Here is a 27,114-nt window from a genome sequence, read left to right on the forward strand (position 1 = left end):
GTAGAAAACATAGGTAACCCCAAAACAGAATTGAAGAAATACTGAAATGAAAAATACAATAGAGGAAATCAATAATAGGCTAAATGAGGCAGAAGAATGGATCAGTGAGCTGGAAGACAGAGCGTGGAAATCACGCAAGTCCAGGAAGTGCAAAGAGTCCCATATCCACATAAAAACTACACATTCAAAAAGCATATGAAAAGATGCTCAACATCATGGGCTCTTCCACTTTGCACAGCTCGTTGGAGCACCTATTTACTAGGTGGGATGCTGCCCAATGCATGAATCATTCAATAAAGCCAATTAGATCTTTAAATTTGATTCAATTTTTGTACATCAATGGAAGTCAGAGTATGAAATTCACTGCTATGCTATTTGCACTACAGCCATCTGAGTATTCTGCAACAGAGTGGAGAGAATAACTCAAGTACAATTTATGAGTTTATAACCTCCAACTTGTATGTTATTTGATCCCATATTGGGAAGAAATCGTTATAGATTCTTTCAACACTGAGAACCTAACGGTGCACCCCTAGCTTCTGTTATAAGGTACTGAGGCAGGATAAAACTGTATTGGTAAAAGGAACATAATGCATCCAGGATTTAAAAGATGATTAAATTTTATTACTTAAAACAGGAGACCTATGGTACATTCTCCATAAAACAGTAGCAAAATGTAATGGCAGCAATTAAAATGTGAATCATAAACATACACATACTCCTGGTGCTTCTGATTAAATTTTACTCTGAAGATAACTGCTCTCTTCAATATCCAAAAATTAAGACAATTTCTTTCTTGGTCAGAAATGTAGACAACACATACGCTCATGCAATGGATAAAGTGATTAAGTTTTCTTGTGCATTGTTCCTACCACATCATCAGTCCCTAATAACCTGTCACTATCCTCCCACAAAAAGCCCAGTCCCTGCACGTCCTTCCTGCTTTGTTCATGGTCAGCTGGTAGAGCATTCTGCACTATACCCCCACTGGCTTATCTATGGAAGGGCACCCTGAATATAACCATGATGAGTCAAGTCACAGTTTTACACTATTCTCTGCCCCTCCCTGTTGCTAATCCACATGGTATTGAATGTGATAATTCAGGGTCCTTGTTTTTCCAGGGAACATGGATGTGCGTGAACCACACCTAATGAAGTGGGCCCCCTCATGTTACTGATTCTTCCCAGAGACCATCAACAAAGGCCTGTAATGAAGAGAGAAGATTATCTTCTCACCAAGGCCAAGCTCTTACGGCTCGCTACACAACAGGCCAAAAAATAGAGAGACTACTTTTGTGGGCAAGGAATAGTGATGTTATTCTGAAAGCCAGCAGACCGAGAAAACGGGGAACTAGCAATGCAAAGAATCACATGTCCTGAGTTAGAAATCAGGCTCTTTGTAGTAAAGGGTGAGGGAGTAAAGTCCTGGTTCAGGTCAGACTCCTGTGAAATAAAATTCAACTATTACGACAAGACAGGAATATTTAAACATGAATTCCTCTCGGCCCTTTGGCCTCCTCTCTCCTCCCACTGTGAACTGTGTATTTGCATTATGCATCAAAGCAAACCTCCCCCATCAGCAGAATACATACTCAACCATAAAGAGCAACATTCTCCTAGCATCAACAGGAAAACTCCTTAAAAGATAGCATTCCTTCTTGATCTTGTAAGGGTCACACAACCCATTGCAATGATGCTTAGATCTGGATTATGTAAACTGTCAATAATACGTCATGTGTTGTACCACTCTCTGTCTTACAAAACTTATATAACTGGGCCTTGATTTCTTTTTTTTTCTTTTTTTTTTTTTTTTGCTGTACACGGGCCTCTCACTGTTGTGGCCTGTTCCGTTGCGGAGCACAGGCTCCGGACGCGCAGGCTCAGCGGCCACGGCTCACAGGCCCAGCCGCTCCGTAGCATGTGGGATCTTCCCGGACCGGGGCATGAACCCGTGTCCCCTGCATCGGCGGGCGGACTCTCAACCACTGCGCCACCAGGGAAGCCCACACACCATATTTTAACACATTGTGACTTGAAATGATTCTGCAGTATATAATATCTCAGGTTAACCTCAGAGAACTAAAGACTTGTTTATTCCGAGTATGCATTCTCTGATGTGTGGTCTGTTGAAAAAAGTGCTGAGAAAACTCAACAAATTCATTACATTTGTAAGAATTCCCCCAAACATGAGTTTTTTTGTTAAATGCTGAGAATGTACTGATTCATGAAGTTTCCACGTATACACTTTATAACCTGTATGAATTCTCTCATGACACCAAACTTACTGGATGTATCCATGTTTACAACATTCATAACATCTGAAATCTTGTTCTCCAACACAAATCCTGTGTTCCACAGTTTTGTTCTTCAGTTACAAGCCTTAGCACGCATATTGCTTTGTGTGCTTTCTCTTAAAGATGTGTACTCTAAAGTCCAGTGCATGGGGAGGCCTGGATAAAGCCTCGATTCACATTTCCATGGCTTCTCTTCAACATGGACTCTCTGCTGCTCCCTAATACGTGAACTCAACGTAAAGGTTTTGCCACACTCATTGCCATTTGCGAGTTATCGCTCCAGTAGAACATACTGTGATGTTTGGGTAAAATCCTTGCCACACACATTACATTTGTGCGGTTTCTCTCCACGATAAATATTCTGGTATTTAAGTACGAGTAAGCAATATATTAAATTTTGACACATTCATTGCATTTTAAAGAATGAAGTATTTGATGACCCCTGAGTTTAAGGCACAACCTAAACGCTTTGCAAAATTCAGTACATTTGTAACATGCTGTCCAGTGCAGACTACCTGATTATTGGTGTGATGTGAGCCATGAGAACAGATTTCTCACATTCATGGCACTGGTGAGGATTCTTTCCAGAACGCATTATCAACGGCCTGACCACATTAAATACATGTATCTGGGCTCTATCCAGTATGAATACTCTCAGGAAGCCTAAGATGTGAAGATTCATTACATTTTTAAGGACTCTCACCTGTATACATCAGCTGATGGCAAGTTAGGCCTGAAAGCACACTTAAGAACTTACCACATTTATTGCATTTCTCACAGTTCCTTCCAATATGAATTCTGTCATGGATCATAAGGTAAGCACTTTGACTAAACACTTTGAGACACTCATTGCATTTGTAATGTAACACTCCAGTATGAATTATCTGATCATAAGTGAGGCTTACACACATAAAAGCTTTGCCACACTCATGATATTTGTATAGTTTCTTTTCTACTTTGAGATTTAAAGACCTTCCCACATGTAATACACTTACACAATTTCTCTCAGGTATGGATTTTCTGATGTTTAGTGAGGGTTGAGACCTCAGTGAACGCTCTTCCACACTCAAAACATTTGAAAGGTCTCTCTACCATATGTACTCTCTGATGACTTGTAAGGTGTGAATTTCGACTGAAGACCTTGCCACACTCATCACATCTGAAAGGCTTCTCTCCGGTATGAACTCTCCAATGAAGTTGAAGATGTGCTTTTTGACTAAAGGCCTTTCTACACTCATTACATGTGTAAGGTTTCTCTCCAGTATGAATCCTCTGATGTTTTGCAAGAGTTGCCTTTTCACTAAAGACCTTGCTGCACTCATTACATTTGTAAGGTTTCTCTCCGGTATGAATCCTCTGATGAGTTGAAAGGTGTGAACTGTAACTAAACAGCTTGCCACACTCATTACATTTATAAGGTTTCTCTCCAGTATGAACTCTCCGATGATCTGCAAGGTTTGATTTTCGACTAAAGACCCTGCCACATGCTTCACATTTATATAATTTCTTTCCTGTATGAATTATCTTATGTCTACTGAGGTTTGAGTAGCGATTAAAGGTTTTGTCACACTCGTTACATTTGAAAGGTTTCTCCCCAGTATGAATTCTCTGATGATTTGCAAGGGCTGTTTTTTGACTGAATACCTTGCCGCACTCACTACACTTGTAAGGTTTCTTTCCCGTATGAATGCTCTCATGAACTGCAAGGTGTGACTTTGTACTAAAGCCCTTGACACATACATCACATTTACGTAATATCTCTTCTGAATAGATTATCTGATTATTCCTGACAATTGAGCCATGACTAAAGGTTTTCCCACACTCAGTACATTTAAAATCTCTTTCCCTGTGTGTTTTCTGATCTTGTGTCAGTACTAAAGGATGCATAACATCATTCCCATATACATTAGAAACGTTAGTTTGGACACGAGGAGGAATTCTTTGAAGTGGTGAAAATGAGAAACTATTGTTGATGGACCTCTCAACTTCATTACATCCAGAAATTAACCTGTCAGTTTGAAATACCTGCAGTTTACCCTGAAAGTTTAATCCAAGCCTATTTCCAATGGGCTTGATTCCTGCATCCCTTCTACCATGTATATCTCTTCTATCAGTGAGATTTCCATTATGGGTTATAGGTATTCCTTTGTAATTTCTTTCATCATCTCTCCAATGACACTCAAAGTCATACATATTTTTCTGGATTTCCGTGAGGTAAAAATGTTTGATTTCACGACTTTTAGATCTTCCCAAGATCACTCTTTGAAATACTTCTCCTGGATCACTGTTCCCTTTGGGTTGTAATTGCTTGACCACATGTATTGGACAGATATCTACAAGACATAAAGAGCCATAGGGATAAATTCAAAATTAACTGTTTCATGTTGAATATATGATATTACACCAAAGGTAATACTTATACCAAACACAGTTGTAAAACTTCCCAACTATGTATTTTTTAATTTTTTTAAAATTTTGAAATTGCCCAACTATGATCTTAAAATTATTAGAAACACTAAAGCAATAGAATTGTTTACTAAAAAAAGAGTTATAAAATACAATTCAAATTGATTTTAGAGGAGACTACTTGCAAACCCGCTATGACAAAAACACTCACACAGGAAAAACGGACGTCAGCTCTCAAAAGAACGCAATTTTTCCACCATGACTCCAAAGCATGTACCAATTAACAGTAAACATACTGCTGTCTCTGAGAAAAATACATTATACTACAGATATATTCTGCATACCTGGTGTACATAAGTAGATGTTAATGAACACACAATATACTGTAATGCTAAAATATCCAAAACAAGCTTATCTGATAATACGTCGCTGTTTAGAATTATAAAACATATATACCATAGAGAAAAAGAATTCAATAGGACAGTTTTTATGAAAACAAAACATTTTTCTAAATATCTTCTACAAAATGACATACCCATAACAGGCATTCTGCAACATTAATAAGTAAAAAAAAACTTATAGAAATAATGAAAGACTTCAAAAAAATTACTAGATACAACATCAACATGCAAAAACCAACTGGGTTTCTAAACATTAAAAATGAACAGGGCAGGGCTTCCCTGGTGGCGCAGTGGTTGAGAGTCCACCTGCCGATGCAGGGGACACGGGTTCGTGCCCCGGTCCGGGAAGATCCCACATGCCGCGGAGCGGCTGGGCCCGTGAGCCATGGCCACTGAGCCTGCGCGTCCGGAGCCTCCGCAACGCGAGAGGCCACAGCAGTGAGAGGCCCGCATACCGGAAAAAAAAGAACAATCAAAGCAATTCAATTTACAATAGAATCAAAAAAGAAGAGTACTTAAACATAACATTATACAAGAAGGGAAGGATTTGTAACTACTGCAAAATAAAGACTTCTGAAACATATTAGAGAAGACACAAATAAATGCAAAGATACCCCAAGTTCATGGATTTGAAGCTGATATTGTCAAGATGTCAATACTAGCCAAAGTTATCAGGATATTCAAAATAATCCCTAGTGTAATCCCAAATCCCAATACCGCTTTGCTGAAGAAACAGATGAATCAATCCTACAATTCCTGTGGAATTTCAGGACACAATGAATAGCAAAAAGAAGCTTGAAAACAAAGTCAGACAATTCACATTTCTTTATTTCAAAACTTTTTCCAAAGCTACACTAATCAAAGCAGTATGGTACTGGCATAAAGACAGAGAGACCTGTGGAACACAAGAGATTGAGGAAAATACTTTCGTGTATAAGGTCAAATGATGTTCCGCAAGGTTGTCAAGACCACATAATGGGGGAAGGGCAGTCTATGGAACAAAACGTGTTGAGAAAACTGGATATCCACATGCAGAAGAATTTAGTTGGACCATTACTGTATTAACTCAAAATGCTTCAAAGATCTAAACCTAAGTCCCTAGTGAATAAAACTCCTATAAGTAAATTTACAAAAAAAGATTAACATTGGATTCACCAATGATTTATCAGATGTAACAGCAAAAGCTCAGGCCAACAAACTAAAAACAGATAAATTGGACTACATCATAACTATTAACTATTGTGCACTAAACCATACTCAGCAGAGTGAAAAAACAATGTATGGTATAATACAAAATATTTGTAAATCATATATTCAATAATAGTTTAACATCAAGAATATTTATTTAATAAATAAATTTGTTGTTGTTTTTTTTAAAAGAGAAAGACTCCAAAATTCCAACTATAGTTTGTGACAAGGAGAGACTCTCCATTGCCAAATGCCTGGAAGCTATCCTGCCATTTTCCAGTGATGTAGTGACATTCAGAGCCAAAGTATGTTGCAGAGAAAATAAGATCTGTGCTACTTCCGACTTGACAACTGACACCCTATATTCTCCAGTTAGAATTTGTTCTCAACCAAAAATAATATATTTTTCTTTGATAAGTGATCTTGGGACTTCGCTTGTGGCACAGTGGTTAAGAATCCGCCTGCCAATGTAGGGGACACCAGTTCGAGCCCTGGTCCGGGAACTAAGATCCCACATGCCGCGGAGCAACTAAGCCCACGCGCCACAACTACTGAAGCCCGCATGCCTAGAGCCCGTGCTCTGCAACAAGAGAAGCCACTGCAATGAGAAGCCTGCGCAAAGCCTGCGCACCGCAATGAAGAGTAGCCCCCTCTCACCACAACTAGAGAAAGCCCACGCACAGCAACAAAGACCCAACACGCAGCCAAAAAAAAAAAAATTAAATAATAAAAATAATTTAAAAAATTTTTTAAATTAATAAAAATTAAATAGCAGCCGGTATTTTCCATCTTCTGATTATATCTTCCAAATACAACAGACATGAAACCAGGACAGGGTCAGGGGTTAGACACTAGAGGCATCAGCTTTGATCTATATGGACTAAAAACTGAGCATCCAATAGAATCAAGTCCATAAGGAGAGAAGAGGGCTAGACAAGCCAATAACACAGCCCGCCTCATGCTCCTCAAAGTCAAGCAACAACCAGTTCACAGCAGCCAGATGATGAGGGTTGTGGATCTTGATAAAGACCTTGCCTTTGTCTCTATAGGAGCTGCAGCAACACTGGAGGGTGAAAGAATACATTTTACATTTGGAAGGATAGAGTGATAACTCGAGTAGAAGAAAAGTCCCCTCTGAGAGTTTAATAAAGAAACTTTGGTTTTCCCAAAGAACGCTCCACCATGAGAAGCGTTTCCCAAACACTATTAATGTTGTGGCTTCCTCTCTGCCCTGAGATCCCACCCGTGTTCACACTTTTGATACACCTACCCATTTGGTTTTTTTGCTATTTTCACACCACTCACCAGAGTCCTGGGCTCTTCCTCTTGCTCCAAAAATGGAGATAATGTTCAGATCAGAAAAAGAAATTTCTGCTTATCAGAACAAAGAAATGTAAATTGGTGTGGTTTTTCCAAAACCACAGCTCTTTGTTCAGCTTAGGAGTGAGGACATTACAGGTGGGTCAGGAAAAATATTTCACAAATTCATCCACCTCCTCCTTCTAAATGCATTGGGAACAGTGTAATACATATATCTAACACTCTTCCAAGAAATAGTCAGTCAAAGCCACAGGGCAGAAGACAAGAAATTGGATATCGTTTAAAAGTCTGCCATTGAGCTTTATACATAATTAAGCTCTTGAACAACCCCTAATGTAACATGAAATGGGCAGATCATCTGAAGAAAGGGTCAGTTTAAACGCATGATGGTACTTCATGTCTGAGTCCACAGGCTTTTCAGATCAAAGGAAACAGGGCCTCCCAAGAGGCACAGAGGGAAAAATGCAAAACACCCAAGGGGAGATCCCAACTTCTAGAGGGAAGTTATCCTCACCCACAGAGATCAGGTTCCTGTAGGTCTCCAACATCACGTCCCTGTACAGGGCCCTCTGACCAGGGTCCAGGCATTCCCACTCCTCCTGAGAGAATTCAATGACCACATCCTTGAAGGTCAACCATTCCTGAAATGAAAATACATTTCAACAACGGGTCATGAGAAGGGTTATCTACAAAATGGAAAGATGAGAGAGGGGTAAGGATCGATTTGGTTCAAGTATATGTTCTGAAAGATCTGTGTTAAGGTATTTGGAGCAAATACTGTGTCCCTTATTTTAAATTCTTATGCTTTTTCATAAGAGATTATCATATCATCCAATAAATATGGATTTGTCATCTTTGTGGAGAATCCATAAAACATATATAAATAATACTAAACAAGGGGTTGTCTATGCAGAAGTGTCAGATCTATGTTCTAAACATTGAGTGATATTCAATATTTAAATAAGTTACACCATCAGTGGCAGCTTCAGAGATGACAAAGTCCACAATGGCTTTAAAGAAAACTCAAAATCTTCAATTATGATAATGATAGAAGCAGCAATGACTAAAAGTGTTTGAATACTTCCTATAGACAAAACATTACTCAAAATAAGTACTTTACAAGCACGAACTTCTTATCAATACAACAGCTCATTCGAGAAAGATATGTTCCCATCTTACAGAGCGGAAAACTGTGTCAGAGACACAAAGAGAAACTCGAACCAAGTCAAGAAGCTAAGCAATGACACAGCAAGCACCTGAACTCAGGTGGTTGAGCACAGGAATTGAAGCTTAAAAATCAGTTAAGGAGAGCATTGAAAGTTCACTGACACTTTGTTATAAAGCGGAAACTAACACACCACTGTAAAGCAATTATACTCCAATAAAAATGTTTAAAAAAAAAAAAGAGTACATTGACAGAGGGATCCCTGAGAAAAGCTTGAAAGACATTCAAGGTGAATGACATGGAATAGCATGAAAGGTCATTATAGATGCGGGCACACAAGCACATGCACATACAATGTTAGTAATCTTACTACTATTTAAACCATTAACATGATGGTGTAGAAAAATTCAAGGCCACGGAACATATATATGTATATATATATTTATACCTTGGTTAGGGCATTTCTTTCTTTTACTTTGGATTGCAGACACTTGCTTATGTATATGTACCTTAAATCATTAAAACAAGGATTCAAATCTGTTTCATCTCTTCATGTCTTCTATTACTTAAACAGGTCTTTTTTTTTATTAGTTATCCATTTTATACATATTAGTGTATATGTATCAATCCCAATCACCCAATTCATCCCACCACCAAGGCCACGGAATATACTGAAGATATAATTTCAACTGCAAAAAGATATATACTTTTGAAATCATGTCTTTTATCTAAATGAATGGCTTGCACATCCATGGCACCCATCACACAGATCAACACAAAATCAACTGGAACGAGAAGACTTATCTCTTTACATATTTCAGGACAATTTTTTTTATCATCGGTTTTTTTGTTTTCCACTAAAAAACATTGACACAAAATTAGAGAAGTTTAGTGTTATACACTATTTTCACAGATTAAGAAAATTATCACAGTGGTAAAGTTAAAAACTTCTTGGAGAATTAAAAATCATGACAAAAAAAGCGTATGGAAAAAATATATTGTTATTAAGCAAGAACATTTAACCAAACGTCATGAAAAGTAAACACTTGATACATATCCTCTGTAATTACAGTGAAATAAAGGGGGCTGGCCAGGGCACCAACCTTTCACCACTGCTCAGTGTGCCTGAGCAGGGACCACTAGAGGAAGTAACAGGAGGAAAAAAGGAAGACCAAGTGTAAGAGACACAGAGAGAGTGTGTCAGACAGTTGGAAATGTGAACATTCACACATCAAATGAGACGGAAAAGCTAAAGGTGAAAGAAAGGAAGAAGATATTCCATGCTAAAGAGAGCAGGGCTGAGGATATTATATCACACAAAACAAAGGCAAAAACTGACAGAAGGTACAAAGGATATTATACAATCTTAAACGAGTCAATTCACTAAGAAGATATAACAGTTATAAATATATACATTAGAGCTTCCCCCCAAATGAAGCAAACGTTAACAGAAATCAAGAGGAAAACAGGGACTTCCCTGATGGCGCAGTGGTTAAGAATCCGCCTGCCAATACAGGGGACACGGGTTTGAGCCCTGGTCCGGGAAGATCCCACATGCCGCGGAGCAACTAAGCCCGTGTGCCACAACTACTGAGCCTGTGCTCTAGAGCCTGCAAGCCACAACTACTGAGCCCGTGTGCCACAACTGAAGCCCGCACGCCTAGAGCCCATGCTCCGCAACAAGAGAAGCCACCGCAGTGAGAAGCCCACGCACCGCAACGAAGAGTAGCCCCTGCTTGACGCAACTAGAGAAAGCCCGCGTGCAGCAACGAAAACCCAACACAGCCAAAAATAAATTAATTAATTAAAAAAAAAAAGGGGGAAACAGCAGCACAGTAACAATATGACACTTCAATACCTCCATTTTACTTGAAGGCTATAACAAAAGAGAAATCTACACGGCTAAACGGTTACAACAGAAAGGGAAAAGATCTCCACTCAAGAATTTTTTACATCTCAATGAAGCAGAAAGAGAACAAACTGAATCCAACTTTGGCAGAACAAAAGAGTTAAATAAGAAAGATTCAGGGCTTCCCTGGTGGCGCAGTGGTTGAGAGTCCGCCTGCCGATGCAGGGGACACGGGTTCGTGCCCCGGTCCGGGAGGATCCCACATGCCATGGAGCGGCTGGGCCCATGAGCCATGGCCACTGAGCCTGTGCGTCCAGAGCCTGTGCTCCGCAACGGGAGAGGCCACAATGGTGAGAGGCCCGCGTACCGCAAAAAAAAAAAAAAAAAGGAAGATTCAGATCCTGCAAACCCACTCCTAAGCATATATCGGGAGAAAACCATAATTCGAAAAGATACATGCACCCCAATGTTCACTGCAGCACTATTTACAATACCCAAGACATGTAAGCAACCTAAATGTCCACTAACAGATGAATGGATGAAGAAGATGTGGTGTATGCATGTGTGTGTGTATATATATGTATATATGTATACATATATATACACACACACACACACATATATATACACATACACAATGCAATATTACTCAGCCATAAATACAAATGAAATAATGCCATTTGCAGCAAAATGGATGGAACTAGAGATTATCATACTAAGTGAAGTAAGCCAGACAGAGAAAGACAAATATATCACTTATATGTGAAACTGAAGGAAAGAAGATACAATTGAACTTACATATGAAACAGAAATAGACCCACAGATATAGTAAAGAAAGTTAGGGGTGACCAAAGCAGAAGGGAGGGGCATAAATTAGGATTTGGTATTAACATATACACACTATTTTGTATAAAATAGATAACCAACAAGGACCTACTATATAGCACGGGGAACCATACTCAGTATTTTGTAATAACCTATAAGGGGAAAGGATCTGAAAAAGAATATATATAAAATTGAGTCATTTTGTTGTACACCCAAAACTAACCAAACACTGTAAACCAACAATACTTCATATAGGGATATATATGTATGTATAGCTGATTCACTTTGTTATAAAGCAGAAACTAACACACCATTATAAAGCAATTATACTCCAATAAAGATGTTAAAAAAAATACTTCAGTAAAAAATTGCTAAGTAGTTCGACATCACTAATTATTAAAGAAATGCAAATCAAAACTACAATGAGCTATCACCTCACACCAGTCAAAATGGCTACCATCAAAAAATCCACAAACAGGGCTTCCCTGGTGGCACAGTGGTTGAGAGTCCGCCTGCCGATGCAGGGGACACGGGTTCGTGCTCCGGTCCAGGAAGATCCCACATGCCGCGGAGCAGCTGGGCCCGTGAGCCATGGCCACTGAGCCTGTGCATCCAGAGCCTGTGCTCCGCAACGGGAGAGGCCACAGCAGCGAGAGGCCCGCGTACCGCAAAAAAAAAAAAAAAAAAAAAAAAAAAACCCACAAACAATAAATGCTGGAGAGGGTGTGGAGAGAAGGGGACACTCCTGAACTGCTGGTGGGAATGTAAATTGAGCCACTATGGAGAAGACTATGGAGGTCCCTTAAAAAAAAACAAAAATAGAGCTATCATATGACACTGCAATCCCACTCCTGGGTATATATCCAGAGAAAAACATGGTCCGAAAGGATACATGCACCCCAGTGTTCACTGAAGCACTGTTTACAAGAGCCAAGGCATGGAAGCAACCTAAATATCAACAGAATAATGGATAAAGAAGATGTGGTACGGGGCTTCCCTGGTGGCGCAATGGTTAAGAATCCACCTGCCAATGCAGGGGACACAGGTTCGAGCCCTGGTCCGGGAAGATCCCACATGCCACGGGGCAACTAAGCCCATGCGCCACAACTACCGAGGCTGCGCTCTAGAGTCCATGAGCCACAACTACTGAGCTCACGTGCCACAACTACTGAAGCCCGTGCACCTAGAGCCCATGCTCGGCAACAAGAGAAGCCACCACAATGAGAAGCCCACACACTGCAATGAAGAGTAGTCCCCACTCACCGCAACTAGAGAAAGCCCGCGTGCAGCAACAAAGACCCAAGGTGGCCAAAAATAAATAATAAAATAAAATTAAAATAAAGAAGATGTGGTACATATATACAATGGAATATTACTCAGCCATTAAAAAGAATTAATGCCATTTGCAGCAACATGGATAGACCTAGAGATTGTCATACTAACTGAAGTAAGTCAGACAGAGAAAGAAATATCGTGTGATATCACTTATATGCGGAACCTAAAAAGAAATGATACGGAGCTCTAGTACCCGGAGTCAGAATAGCTCCACAAGTGATGGAGAGCGATCTGTTTCCAGCCAAAGCAGCAGCAGCATTCCCTCTCAGGTAACAACGGTAGGGTCTGGAAAAATTTCTGAACCAGAAACTCCAGATAAACATGATTCAGCGTCCTTTGTTTCTTCGTTGTTGAAATCCAGTGTGAACAGTCATGTGACCCCATCTACTGATTCCAGAGAACAAAGTGGATCCCCGAAAAAGAGTGCTTTGGAAGGCTCTTCAGTCTCAGCCTCTCAAAGCATCTCAGAGATTGAGGTGCCCTTGTTGGGCTCCTCAGGAAGCTCAGAAGTAGAGTTGCCACTGTCTTCTAAACCTAGTTCAGAGACAGCTTCAAGAGGTTAACTCCCAGAACTAGTTCAGAGGCAAGTGTTTTGTCATCTGTTTCTAAAAACAGTTCCTCATCAGGCACATCTTTACTAACCCCCAAAAGCACCACCTCAGCAAACACGATGCTGACTTATAAAAGCACTTCACAGGTAGCTGCATCACTGTTAGCTTCCAAGAACAGCTCCCAGACCAGTGGCTCTCTGGTTTCCAAAAGCGCTTCCATAGCAAGTGTGTCCCAACTGGCTTCTAAGAAGAGTTCTCAGACCAGCACGTCACAGCTGCCTTCTGAAAGTACTTCGCAATCGAGCGAGAGTTCTGTCAGATTCTCTTGTTGCAAGTTAACCAATGAAGATGTGAAACCGAAGCAGCCTTCTGTCAATAGACTGTACAAAATGGTGGCATGGAAGCTGGTGGCCGTTGGTGACTTCAGTCCCAGCATGAATCATGGAGAGCTCCTAAACGCAGCTATCAAGGCTCTGAAAGCAACACTGGATGTGTCTCTTGTCCCACTAATAGAACTGGCAGATCTGCCTCAAAATAAGAGCTCTCAAGAAAGTATTGTGAACTGAGATGTAAGCCTGTGTATTTGGGCACTGGCTGTGGAAAAAGCAAAGAAAACGCAAAAGCAGGTGCACCAAGAGAAGCCTGGAAGTTATTTCTCAAGAAGAAGATGGTGGTAAAAATATGTAAAAGGAAATACAGAGGCAGTGAAACAGAAGACTTAGTACTCCTCGATGAAGAGTCAAGGCCTGTAAACTTACCTCCAGCATTAAAACATCCTCAAGAATTACTATAATACGTCCAAAATATCACTGCGTACAATATCTGGTATTTGAAGAGAAAAACTTGCTTACTTTTGTATAATATGAAACACAGGCTTTCACAAATTTTGTATTGCTTTTTTCCAGTTTTGCAGAAAATCTACATTCTAGTTCTCTTCACACAGTGGAAGTTGTAAATAACTTGTGAATGACAGTATACATTAAAAGGTTTATGCATTAACAGCATACCAATATGCTGTTTTATTTGCTGAAGAAAATACTGTCTTCTATTTCTAATGACACATTAGGTACAATGTGTAATTCTGTAGTCTTAATTTTTGTACTACTTTGAATCTGGTGAAAATGTATTGTCTACCATGCTTTATTTTTCTAGCTGAATAATCCTTCACATCAAAGAAAAGGAGACCATAGTATTTGAATGTCTGAAAGTCTGTGAAGCTTAAGGTTTTAAGAATGTTGCCCATAATGTTGAACATGTCTGTTAAAGAATAAAAGAGAAAATAGTTGCCTCAGACTAAAAAAAAAAAAAAGAAATCCAAAGATACAAATAAATCTATATTCATGGACTGGAAGTCTCAAAACTCTTGAAATGTCCAAACAAACTACCCAAACTGTTCTACATATTCAATGCAACCATTATCAAAATCACAATGGCAATTTTTGCAGAAATAGAAGAAACACAGGCCAGACACCACAGAAACTCAAGGGACCGCAAATTGCCAAAACACTCTTGAATAAGAAGAAAGATGGAGGCCACCCTTTAATTTTCAAAACATATTATAAAGTAATCAAGATGGTGTGGTACTGGCATAAACACAGATATATAAACCAATGGAACAGAAGAGAACGCTCAGAAATGATCCTTTGTATATATTTAAAATCTACTGATACTAAGGATGCTAAGACTACACAGTGGAAAAAAGACAGCTGCCATTAACAAATGGTGCTGGGAGGGCTTCCCTGGTGGTACAGTGGTTAAGAACCTGCCTGCCAATGCAGGGGACATGGGTTTGAGCCCTGGTCCAGGAAGATCCCACATGCCGCAGAGCAACTAGAGCCCACGAGCCACAACTACTGAGCTGGCGTGCCACATGCCTAGAGCCCATGCTCCACAACAACAGAAGCCCATGCACCACAACAAAGAGTAGCCCCCGCTTGCCACAACTAGGGAGAAGCCTGCGTGCAGCAAAGAAGACCCAATGCAACCAAAAATAAATAAACTAATTAAATAAATTTATAGCAAAACAAAACAAATGGTGCTGGGAAACTGGATGCCTGGATGTGATAAACAATGAAGAGGAAACTTTACCTTCATCAAACGTAAAAATTTCTCTGTGCCAAAGAACAAAACCAGCACAGTGAAAATACAAAATCTGAAGAATGAATGTGATGAAAGTGACTTAAGGAATTTTCACCTCTCAGACATTTAGACTGATTTCATAGTTTGAAACAGATGATGGAATAAAACACCCTCTATCACTGATGTCTGGTTCTGAATTTTTCATTCTGTTCCCAATCATTAAGATTCTGAAGTCAGTGACTCACTCATTTAGCTTAATTGCCTTAGAAAAAGTCAGAACAAATTTCCCCTTGTTGGTCTACTCCCAGATTTTACCAGGTATTGTGCACCTAATAACTGACTTTCATGTGCAGTTTCTTTATCCTGGTTTACGGAGAGCAGACAGTCCATCCAGATGGGGCCCTAAACAACCCCTCCCACCCAATAGCACTGACGCTCTGCCTGAATCTGTGGGTGTGAAGCCCTGCCCAGCACTGCACCCAGTGGAGCCTCTTCACAAGTTCCAGGTCACTGGGTCATGGGGAGACGGGATCTAAGTGGAGATGACAGGCCCTGAGGGAAGGACCCGGGTGAGAGTGAATGTACAGGTGTTAGGCAGGATAGTTCAGAGTCAGAGATTAGCAAGTCCAAAGAATGGCATTTCAGGAAGCACAGGCAGAAGAAAAAACTGAGAATATGACTTTACCTGAGAAAGAGCCATTTCTGACTCCTTTTCTTTCCTCTCCCTCCTCTTCAGGGCTTCTTCCTCAGACAACGTTGAGTCTTTAGAGGTTGACCTTGAAAGTGGAAAACAGGCTGTTTAATGCTTGGAATCGACACACCCCCTTCCTGAGTCACCACCACACACACAGGGAAGCCCTCAGCATGTGGAACAGACGGTCCTCTGCTGCCCACTGTCCCAGGAGGGGCTCAGGACAGTAAACTCGTAAAAGACCAACAGGTGAGTTTTCCCACCCTTTCTTCAAATCTCGCTCCCCTCCAGGTGAGGCCCTCACGTACCCAGCAGCAGCGGGCACCTCAGCTGGACCCGACGATCCCCTGCAGGTCACAGACCAGCCCTGATCCATCCCCACGCAGAGCAGAGCCCTCACCCTCAGCCCAGATCTCAGCCCTCAGGAACGGGGGGACCCAGAGTCATGATGCTCAATGCTGGATCCAGATTAGAATTAATGGGGGCACCTTAAATATTACTGAGCTTTGGCCTCACACCGACGATCTGAAGAAGAATCTCTCATTCGAGGGTACAAAACATGTATATGCAAAATGCCTCATCGGTCTAATATGAAGCCTGGGTTGAGCACCACTCAGCAGTGGCAAGGCCAGCACAGCCCTCACTTTCTTTTTCTTTCCCAGCTTAACTGAGGTAGAATTGATGAGTAACAACCGTGTTCATGTGAGGCATATAATGTGATTATTTGATAGATGTATATTCACTGTGTAATAATTATCACAATAGTTTACACTTCCATCAACTTACAATTACCATTTTATTTCTGTGTAGTGAGAACACTTGAGTGTTACGCTCAGAGCAAACTCCAAGTACACAGAAACACAGTGTGATTAACTATAGTCTGCATGCTGTACATTAGATATACATGTGGTACTTTTTCGTTTTACAACTGAACGTTTGTAACCTCTGACCAACCCCACCCCATTTACCCCACCATCCAACCCCTCCTAATACCCTTTATACTCTATGGCCCTATGAGTAAGACATTTCTACTTTCCACCTATAATATCTGCCTTTTTCTGTCATAATAATGTCATAATTTATGGCTGAAATAAATTTTCTATATCCATTCATTTGTCAGACATTTTAGTTCTTTCTACATCTTGGCTGTTGTGAATAATACAGTAACGTTCATTGCAGTGCAAATATTTCCCTCGCTATACTGATTTCATTTCCCTTGGATATCTAGCCAGAGGTGGATAACATAAGCGGATAAACTTTAAATGTTTTACATTCTAAAGCAACAAATTAAAATATCACAACTTAATCACCCATATCCAAAGAACTCACCCCCCATCTGTATCCAGTTTCCCCCTCTACCTGACTACTATGTGTTTCTATTTCATTCTTTATCTATCTCCCTATTTCTCTCTTTGTTCCCCTCTACTCTCCTGCTGTCTGCCCTGCTATTTATTTTATCACACCTGTCCTGCCCCACTACTCTGCAACTCGTTCCCCCTCTCGTTGCTCTTTACGCCCAACTTTTCTGATTGTCCTAAATATCCATATATTTCTGCCTTTTTCTTCCTCCATCTCCGCTCCCGCTCTGCCCTCCAGATTACATTCCTTCTATTCCTGTTACACTCCCACTCTATGGCACCCCAGACGGCTATGCTTCCTTCCTGCTCTGTCTTCCTCTGCTCTTCTAGTCAACACCTGTCCTCTGTGTCTCTCCCAGGTCCACGATGCTCCGAAGGCCTTACTTCTAACTCTTTTATCCTCTCCCCCCACTCTCTGTGAAGTGCTCTCACCACTGCTGTCCCTCCTGCTACAGCTGACGCAGGGCCCCTGTCCCCATGTTGCTCTCCAAACCCAGGAGATCACACTCCTTTATTCACTTCTCTATTTTATCCACCCGCTACTTTAAGAGCTAAATCTGTTTCATTTTACTATCCCTTTGGGAACAATTTCCAGCGAGATGAACTCGTGAGGGAAGAATACTGGGTGTCACACGGTTGGCCCTGGTCACCTCCCCCTACACAGGGTGAGCGGAAGAGCTGACTAGAAGAGGAGGCTTGCGGAGCACAAGTACCGGCCTGAGGAGACGCGAGGACAGAGGCGCTGGGACGGAGAGAGAGGGTCTCCGGAGGGGGGTGGGGTCTCCAGAATCCCGGGACCCGGGAGAGGACGCGGCCTGTCCGGGAGCGCGGCGGCCGGCGCTGCCCTCTGGGGCGGGGGAGAGAGCGAAGCTGCGGGCGCGCGAATGCAGCTCGCAGAAGAGGACTTTACAAGGGGCAGGCGGAAGTAATAAAGGATTGTAAGCAGGATAATGTCGCGAAAGGCGGTGTCTCAGTGGACCGAAGGCCGAAAAGCAAAGGGCAAGGACCCTCACAAGCGATTTCAAACCCAAAGGAAATTAATACTCGACCTGTAACGGCGACTTCTGGATTTACTTGGGGCGGACGGCGGGCGCTGGGCTATTACGCCCGCAGAACCTCGGAGACCCTAAAGATGGAGTAAGGGGGACCACGCAGCACAGACTTAACACTAGAGGGAAAAACTTAAGCTCCGCTGTGCGACCTTCACTCTCAGGTCTCCGCTTCCGCTTCCGTAAGAAACTGCGCACGCAGCGCGTACTTCAGAGGCGAGGCTTCTAGGCGGGACTTGGGCGGAGCGCTGAAGGTGAGAGGCGGGGCGAGGAGAGTCCAGGTCCGAGCCCGAGAGCCCGAAAGGCGGGACGGGGGTAGGGGGGGCAGTCAGGGAATGGTGCTTCCCAGTACTTTGAAACCCCTTAAGTTACTGGCTGTTACAGTTTTCAGGTAAAAGCTTACGGCTTTGGGGACCAGTTATGTTGGAAACTAGGATGTTTCCTCCTAACAAGTAGAAAATGATTTTAATAAAAAATTGTTTTTGCCAGCATGTTGCTCACAAGTCCTGCTCCTGAGGCTCAAGCAATTCAGTGGTTGGGAACTTGGGTCTCCAAGTGGTAGCTGTGGGGCAGTCATTGGATGTGGAACATTTCCTGCAATTAGTATTAATTTAAGCAGTTTAAGAAAACAAGAGCTTGACTTGTCTCTGTATTACAAACTAGAATAAAAAATACAAAACTCCGGGACTTCCCTGCTGGCGCAGTGGTTAAGAATTCGCCTGCCAATGCAGGGGACACGGGTTCGAGCCCTGGTCCAGGAAGATCCCACATGCCATGGAGCAACTAAGCCCATGCACCACAACTACTGAGCCTGCGCTCTAGAGCCCACAGGCTGCAACTACTGCAGCCCACATGCCACAACTACTGAAGCCCGCGCTCCTAGAGCCTACGTGCCGCAACTACTGAAGCCCGCATGCCACAACTACTGAAGCCCACGCTCCTAGAGCCTGAGCTCTGCAGCAAGAGAAGCCACCACAATGAGAAGCCCGCACACCACAATAAAGAGTAGCTCCCACTCACCGCAACTGGAGAAAGCCTGCGCGCCACAAGGAAGACGCAAGGCAGCCAAAAATAAATAAATGCAAAACTCTCCCTGGGAAGAATGGGCCATTTCATACTGACACCCTGCAGAACAACTTATCCTTTCTGTTTCTTATTCAGCCAGGAGGCCAACTCAACACTGCTCGGTTCCAGAGACTCAGGGACAAAACCCAGGGTCTGGGCTTCCCTGGTGGCGCAGTGGTTGAGAGTCCACCTGCCGATGCAGGGGATACGGGTTCGTGCCCCGGTCCGGGGAGATCCCACATGCCGCGGAGTGGCTGGACCCGTGAGCCATGGCTGCTGAGCCTGTGCTCCGCAACAGGAGAGGCCGCAGGGGTGAGAGGCCCGCATACCGCAAAAAAAAAAAAAAAAAAAAACACAGGGTCTGAGACTGGAGGACTAAGGTATGTGATAACTTCTGTCAGTAATGATTACTCTTTTTTTTTAATTTTTTTTAAAATTTTTAAATTAAAAACATTTTTACTAACCATTGCTTTAAAAAGAGCAATACATTTTTAAAAACTGATATAAATTACATTGTTCTTTTGTTACTGAGTATAAGCCCCTACTGCTCGCCACATGACAGGCCAACGATCAACAGACGAGTCGTTGGGACAAGGAGTAACGACTTTATTCAGAAAGACAGCAAACCAAGAAGATGGTGGGCTCATGCCCCCAAAGAACCATCTTGCCTGAGTTAGAATTCAGGCTCCTTTTATACTAAAAGGGGAGGCAGTAAAGTCAAACACTTCCTGGTTTCCATCAGCCTCCAGAGGGGGATGTGTCAATTTCTTCCTCCCTGCAGTCATTCACAGGTGGGCCTGGTCAGGAGGTTTCCTTTGAGCTAAACAAAGGTATTTTACCTTAAGGCTCATGACCTGGGAGGCTGGGTTCCCAGAGATGGGCCATTATGTATAATTTAAGCTTCTAGGCAACATCCCTTCAGTGATGAACTTGTAATAGAATACAAAGTGTTCTTCCCTATTACAATTCCCCACTGTCAATTTCCATCCCACAATCTTGTGGGAAAAGGAATGAAGACACTTCTGCTGAACAGAGGTGAGGAATATTCCTTAGAATCTTTAGTTAGTCCTTTTTATCTACAACTATTTAAACCTGATGAAACCTCTTAGCAGTTTCTTGTCTAATTCGTAACTGAACTTGGGGTTTTGGTTCCAGTTCAATACATATACTAAATTCCGGTGCTATTTCTTTGGACACAATTAAACAAATTGGTTGCCCCTTCTCCAATGGGCAATGGAGATGGAATTCCCATCTACTTCGGTTGGATGGGCAGACCTGTTGGAGGTCTACTCATGAATAAATAGAGCCCAAAGTTTTAATGTGATTGGCCACCGCTAGGTCTTTAGCATTTATAGATTCTCCTGTCTGGGAACACACCTGCAAGGCCTGCCATACAGTATTCTAAAGCGGCTTAATTTAAGCCTGCTTCTGGGAGCCACTGATCCATAGCAGAGCAACTGGCAAGGCCTCATCCCAAATTCAGTGTCTCTTGACATGTTTTAGCGATGTTCCTTTTTAATGTATGATTCATTTTCTCGGTTTTTCCTGTTGGTTATGGTCTCCAGGATGAATGCAGTTTTAATGCCTTCTTCCAAATCCGGGGATAATATCCCTTAGAAGGGCTTTAACCACTTCAGAGATTTTCTGTCCGTGGGATATGCTTCCACCCATCCTGAAAAAGTGTCCACACAAACACTAGCAGGTTATCTGAAATTTCTTGCAGTTCAAGGCATTTGAGGACAGTCTGTTTTTCAGTCCTGGGTTGGGCAGTTTCCTCTGTGTTGAGTCCCCATCTGTGGAGGTCTGACAGCAGTCTTTGGGTTATTTTTAAGACCTTGCGGGAAAGAGCTTTGTCTCCTTTCCAGGGATTTTCATGAGCCCCATCTGTAGGCTTAATTTAAAGCGTGTTCTGGTGGGACTTCGATGTCAAGCTATTCTGGTGGAAAAACTTCAGGGTGAGGTCTATCAGAAAGTTAATCAGGGCTTCCCTGGTGGCACAGTGGTTGAGAATCTGCCTGCCAATGCAGGGGACACAGGTTCGAGCCCTGGTCTGGGAAAATCCCACATGCCGCAGAGCAACTAGGCCCGTGAGCCACAGCTACTGAGCCTGTGCATCTGGAACCTGTGCTCCGCAACAAGAGAGGCTGCGATAGTAAAAGGCCCGCACACCGCGATGAAGAGTGGCCCCCACTTGCCGCAACTAGAGAAAGCCCTCGCACAGAAAGAAACGAAGACCCAACACAGCCATAAATAAATAAATATTTAATTTTATTTAAAAAAAAAAAAGAAAGTTAATCAGCTCATTCCCCACTGTCAATTTCACCCCCAACTTCTGTGGGGAATTAGGTGCCTCAAGTCCAAGGGAGCCCCTGGGCCTCTTCATTCAGTGTTCCTCTCTTTCTACCATGAGAGGTTCTTGTCTTTTATCGTTCTTCTTCTGTTTTAGCCGAGGGCAACCTTCTCCAATGTTCCCCCTCCTTCCAGTAAGCACATTGTTCCTTCCCCAGTGGGCACTCACCTCTCTTCAGGTTACTCGCCTTCCGGGAATCCAATGCCACTGTCAAAAGAGTGGCGTGTCGTTTTGCATCTTCATTTTTCTGTTGTTCCCTGTTGAACACTTTAAAAGCAACATCTACCAACTGAGGAGGGTTCACTCCAAATGTACCATCTAATTTTTCCAACTTTCTCCTGATATCGGAGGCACTTTGCCCCAAAAGGTCAAATGTACTATTCTAATATTTTCAGGGGCCTCAGGATCTGCATTAGTATGACGTCTGTAGGCCTGAGGTCTTCATTTGTTTTGCTGAATGTTGCTCAAACTCTTTTGCTTTGGTTTCCCTTTTCAAGGCCCTGCCAAGGTGCACTAATGAGTGGTGCTCTAATAAGGGCCTTCTTCCCTGACTGGGGTCCCAATTCGGTTCAGCTGTGGGTGCTTCCAAGTGGGCTTCAGGTGTAGGGGATCCTCCCTATAAGGAGGACTGCAATCTTTCCAATTAAACAAGCCTGAGAAACCCAGCCGGCTATTCATTTGCATTTACGCCCCCTATGAGATAACGGCGTAAGGGGAACTGCCCGTCCCGGAAATGGCTCCTGGCCCAAATTGGGTGCCCTGTCGGGTCTTAGATGGCAATACCAGACCAAGTCCCTGTACCCCTGAAACTAACACAGGATTTTCTATCTGACCCCTATAAGGAGGGGCTGGTCCTGGGCCTCAGTGTAAGGAATACAGGCTGGATAGGAATGGAAAGCGGTGGAAGGGGTGTATATAGTGGCATAATTGTCAGAGCAGCTGGGACAGCTGGCTCAGCCAGAGGAGTTAAGGTTTGGAGCAACATATCCTCACGCTCATTCCCTACTTTTTTGTATTTTCCCTGATAATACTACCAATCCTTGTGCATAAAGGATTTCATCATTCTTCCCTGCTCTTTCACAAAATACCTACAGAGTCATTCAACAGCCACTGTAAAACTATAGATAATAATTGATCATATAACCATTAAAAGGGCGAATTTCTTTTTAAGAGGGTATTAAATCATTTGTTGATTACACATGCTAATGGATGACACACAAGCTTCACTCCCATCTATAACTTTATCTGGTACCATAATTCAATTTAGATATATTGCACAGGATGTGCCAACAATCATATTAATAACCAAAAAACTCCATGACTTTGCTTGGGTGACCCTTTTAACGGTGAACTCTAGGTCACGACACAGTAACAGTCAGTTCATAGCTTCTCCACCAAAGCAGGTTGTAAATAAACTTTGAATGGAACCTGGCATCACCCTGAAGGAATTCTAACGTCACACTGTTGGGGTAGTTTACCAATATGGCTTCAGAGTAGACTAACTACACAGCACATTTAAAAAAAAAAAACACATTTATTCAGCGTCATGATCAGACTATTACATTTAGCAATCAACAGCATGGGTGCAGAAAAAAAAAAAATCTACATTAAAACCCTTTGTTGGAATGCTTTACACTTTCCACAGAACAAAAACTAAAGTAACCTGTTAGGGCTTCCCTGGTGGCGCAGTGGTTGAGAGTCTGCCTGCCGATGCAGGAGACACGGGTTCGTGCCCCGGTCCGGGAAGATCCCACATGCCGTGGAGCGGCTGGACCCGTGAGCCATGGCCGCTGAGCCTGCGCTTCTGGAGCCTGCGCGTCCGGAGCCTGTGCCCCGCAACGGGAGAGGCCACAACAGTGAGAGGCCCGCGTACCGCAAAAAATAAATAAATAAAATAAAATAACCTGTTATACAATTAGCCACAAATACAGTCCTCGATTCTTTTTCCCCACACACATGAGTACTGTCTAAAACATGTCTTCTTTGTAGCAGTTAGGCCCTGCCACCACTGTGCTTGGCTGAGTTCACAAATCTTTTGTAACCTGGAGTTTCCCCGTCACTTCTCTGTCTCTCCTCTCCTGCTAAGCTTTGTTTCCCGGGAGTAGTTAAAACCTTCTGCCCCCACCACAGCTCCTGCTGCGGCTGGAACAGCCACCTTGGTTTTGTGGTTTGGCAAAGTATTGGTCTCCACCACCACAGGGGCCAGCACTTCCGCCTCCAAAGTTTCCTCCTTTCATGGGTCCAAAATTTGCAGATTGTTTGTTGTAACTGCCAGAATCATTGTAGCTTCCACCACCTCCAAAATGGCTTCCATCATTACCGAACCCATTATAGCCATCCCCCCTGCCACCATATCCCCCGCCACCGCGGCTGCCACCAAAGGCACCTCGGCCACTGAAGTCTCCTCCACGACCAAACCTGTCATTCGCACCAAAACCCCCTCCACGACCACCACCAAAGTTTCCAGAACCACTTCGACCTCTTTGGCTGGATGGGGAACTAGCCATCTCTTGCTTAGATAGGGCTTTCCTTACTTCACAGTTGTGGCCATTCACCGGGTGGTATTTCTGACTGACAGTCTTGTCTACAGAGTCATGGTCATCAAAGGTTACGAAAGCAAAGCCTCTCTTTTTGCCACTACCTTGGTCAGTCATGATTTCAGTCACTTCAGTCTTCCCATACTGTTCAAAATAATCTCTTAGGTGATGTTCTTCAGCATCTTCTTTAATGCCACCAACAAAAATCTTTTTCACAGTTAAGTGGGCACCAGGTCTTTGAGAATCTTCTCTTGAGACGGCCCTTTTTGGTTCCACAACTCTTCCATCCACCTTGTGTGGCCTTGCATTCATGACTGCATCCACCTCCTCCACAGTGGCGTATGTGACAACCCCGAAGCCTCTGCAGCGCTTGGTGTTTGGATCCCTCGTGGCCACACAATGTGTGAGCATTCCCCGCTGCTCAGAATGGCTCCTCAGACACTCAGCAGTTGTTTCAAAGCTCAAACCTCCGATAAAGAGCTTCTGCAGGGCTTCCCTGGTGGCACAGTGGTTGAGAGTCCGCCTGCCGATGCAGGGGACACGGGTTCGTGCCCCGGTCCGGGAAGGTCCCACATGCCGCGGAGCGGCTGGGCCCGTGAGCCATGGCCGCTGAGCCGGCGCGTCCGGAGCCTGTGCTGAGCAACGGGAGAGGCCACAACAGTGAGAGGCCCGCGTACCGCAAAAAAAAAAAAAAAAAAAAAAAAAAAGTCAGACCAATGAACAGTTTTTCTTTTACACCCAGAGGTCAACAAGGTAGGAAAGCCCCCATATGGAAGAGTGGATGATTAGGTGGCCTGAGGCTACATTCTCAGGGGATGTTTTACACTAAAGTCTCCTACTTGGAGGAGATGTTCAGGCAGTGCTGTTGTTCTGAATTACAATGCTCAAAAGCGGTCTAAAATAGTGACCTTGGGAGGGGAGAAAAGCATACTAAATTTTGATTAAATCATGGTAACGGGGCTTCCCTGGTGGCACAGTGGTTGAGAGTCCGCCTATCAATGCAGGGAACACGGGTTCGTTCCCCGGTCTGGGAGGATCCCACATGCCGCGGAGCGGCTGGGCCATGGCACGTCTGGGGCCTGTGCTCCACAGCCGGAGAGGCCGCAGCAGTGAGAGGCCCGCGTAACATTAAAAAAAAAAAAAAAAAAATCATGGTAACGGTCATTGTACGCAGTGATCACTGAGGACAACTGAGGATGACACTGAGGCTGGGAATTTGGAGTATTCCTATCTGGCTGGTTCCTAAGGAAACAAGGGAGCTATCTCGAGTCATACTAAAATTGACAGGGAGGTGTAGTTCTTAGCTAAGTAAGCTGTTTCCTTTAGCACAAAAGAAGAAAAGGAGCTCTTTAACCTTTGATATTTTCAAGTTACAGAGTTTAAGTAAAGTCTAACATTTTCACTCCGTAATATGACAGAAAGCGAAATTCAAAAAATAATAAATACATGTGTTATATTTGAATAAAGGAATATTAGAAAATTTAAACTAATACTGGTAATAACAAACTTGCCCAGGAACCTTAGCGTTTATGACTTTGGATGGCATTGAAGGACCCTTCATACTCATTGTGCCTGTGTTGTGACTCTCCCTGTCACATACAAGAGAAATCATCAAGTGCTGAAATATGTTGCTCTAAATCACCAAGTCAGAAATCTATGAACCATAAACTGAACAAAATCCTAGAGGATATTTTCAGACCAAAATTTAGTCTTAACTGAGCTCATCCAGTTCCGAGGCTTCCTCATTCAGAGGAAGGCGGCACCATGAAATATGGCAATTTCAGTGAGATTATTTACAAATACTTGATCATGATAAACCAGTTGGAAGTTTTATAACTGAAAACACAAAGCCCTTTAAGGGTAGTTAGACAATGAACGTAATATATTTGCAATTGAATTAAAAACAAATGAATCTACTATACAAGTGTACTTATTTACAAAACAGAAATAAACTCAAAAACATAGAAAACAAACTTATCATTACCAAAGGGGAAAGTGGGGGAGGAATAAATTAGAGTTTGGGATTAACAGATATACAGCACTATATATCAAATAGACAAAAAACAAATACCTACTGTACAGCACAGGGAACTAAAATCAATATCCTGTAATATCCTATAATGGATTAGAATCCAAAACAGAATATATATATCTGAATCACTTTACTGTACATCTGAAACTAACACAACATGGTACATCAGCTATACTTCAATAGAAATAAATAAGTATGGAGGCTCCTTAAAAAACTATAAATAGAACTACCATACGACCCAGCAATCCCACTATTGGGCATATACCCTGAGGAAACCATAATTCAAAAAGAGTCATGTACCACAATGTTCACTGCAGCACTATTTACAATAGCCAGGACATGGAAGCAACCTAAGTGTCCATCGGCAGATGAATGGATAAAGAAGATGTGGCACATATATACAATGGAATATTAGCCATAAAAAGAAATGAAATTGAGTTATTTGTAGTGAGGTGGATGGACCTAGAGTCTGTCATACAGAGTGAAGTAAGTCAGAAGAGAAAAACAAATACCATATGCTAACACGTATATATGGAATCTAAAAAAAAAAAAAAAATGGTTCTGAAGAACCTAGAGGCAGGACAGGAATAAAGATGCAGACGTAGAGAATGGGCTTGAG

The 27,114-nt window shown here is 42.5% G+C and overlaps 3 protein-coding genes and 1 pseudogene across 5 annotated transcripts in view; 1 reads left to right on the top strand and 3 right to left on the bottom strand.

The window, feature by feature from the left end:
• LOC307178866 (uncharacterized protein) overlaps positions 1-27,114 on the bottom strand; it is a 342,766-nt gene that overhangs the window by 119,632 nt on the left and 196,020 nt on the right. The window lies entirely within an intron of this gene.
• The window catches only part of LOC307178868 (uncharacterized protein), a 34,739-nt gene continuing 8,180 nt past the window's right edge, over positions 556-27,114 (bottom strand). Inside the window, exons 2-4 of the mRNA XM_079907511.1 lie at positions 16,099-16,189; positions 8,124-8,250; positions 556-4,627 (exon numbers count right to left, since the gene is read on the bottom strand). Coding sequence (XP_079763637.1) covers positions 3,300-4,627; positions 8,124-8,250; positions 16,099-16,113 — 1,470 coding nt within the window. The 5' untranslated portion in view covers positions 16,114-16,189 and the 3' untranslated portion in view covers positions 556-3,299. The remainder of the gene's footprint in view (positions 4,628-8,123; positions 8,251-16,098; positions 16,190-27,114) is intronic.
• Positions 12,957-14,355, top strand: LOC307179092 (CDKN2A-interacting protein-like; annotated as a pseudogene). Its single transcript has one exon. The product of its transcript is annotated as a CDKN2A-interacting protein-like (transcript).
• LOC307178871 (heterogeneous nuclear ribonucleoprotein A1-like) lies at positions 24,032-24,966 on the bottom strand (the record flags this gene model as incomplete). Its single annotated transcript, XM_079907516.1, has 1 exon — positions 24,032-24,966. Exon 1 carries the CDS (start codon positions 24,872-24,874, stop codon positions 24,032-24,034), a length of 843 nt encoding a protein of 280 aa, XP_079763642.1. The 5' UTR covers positions 24,875-24,966.

Source organism: Stenella coeruleoalba, assembly GCF_951394435.1.
Source record: "Stenella coeruleoalba genome assembly, chromosome: 20".
In the NCBI taxonomy this organism is placed as follows: Eukaryota; Metazoa; Chordata; class Mammalia; order Artiodactyla; family Delphinidae; genus Stenella; species Stenella coeruleoalba.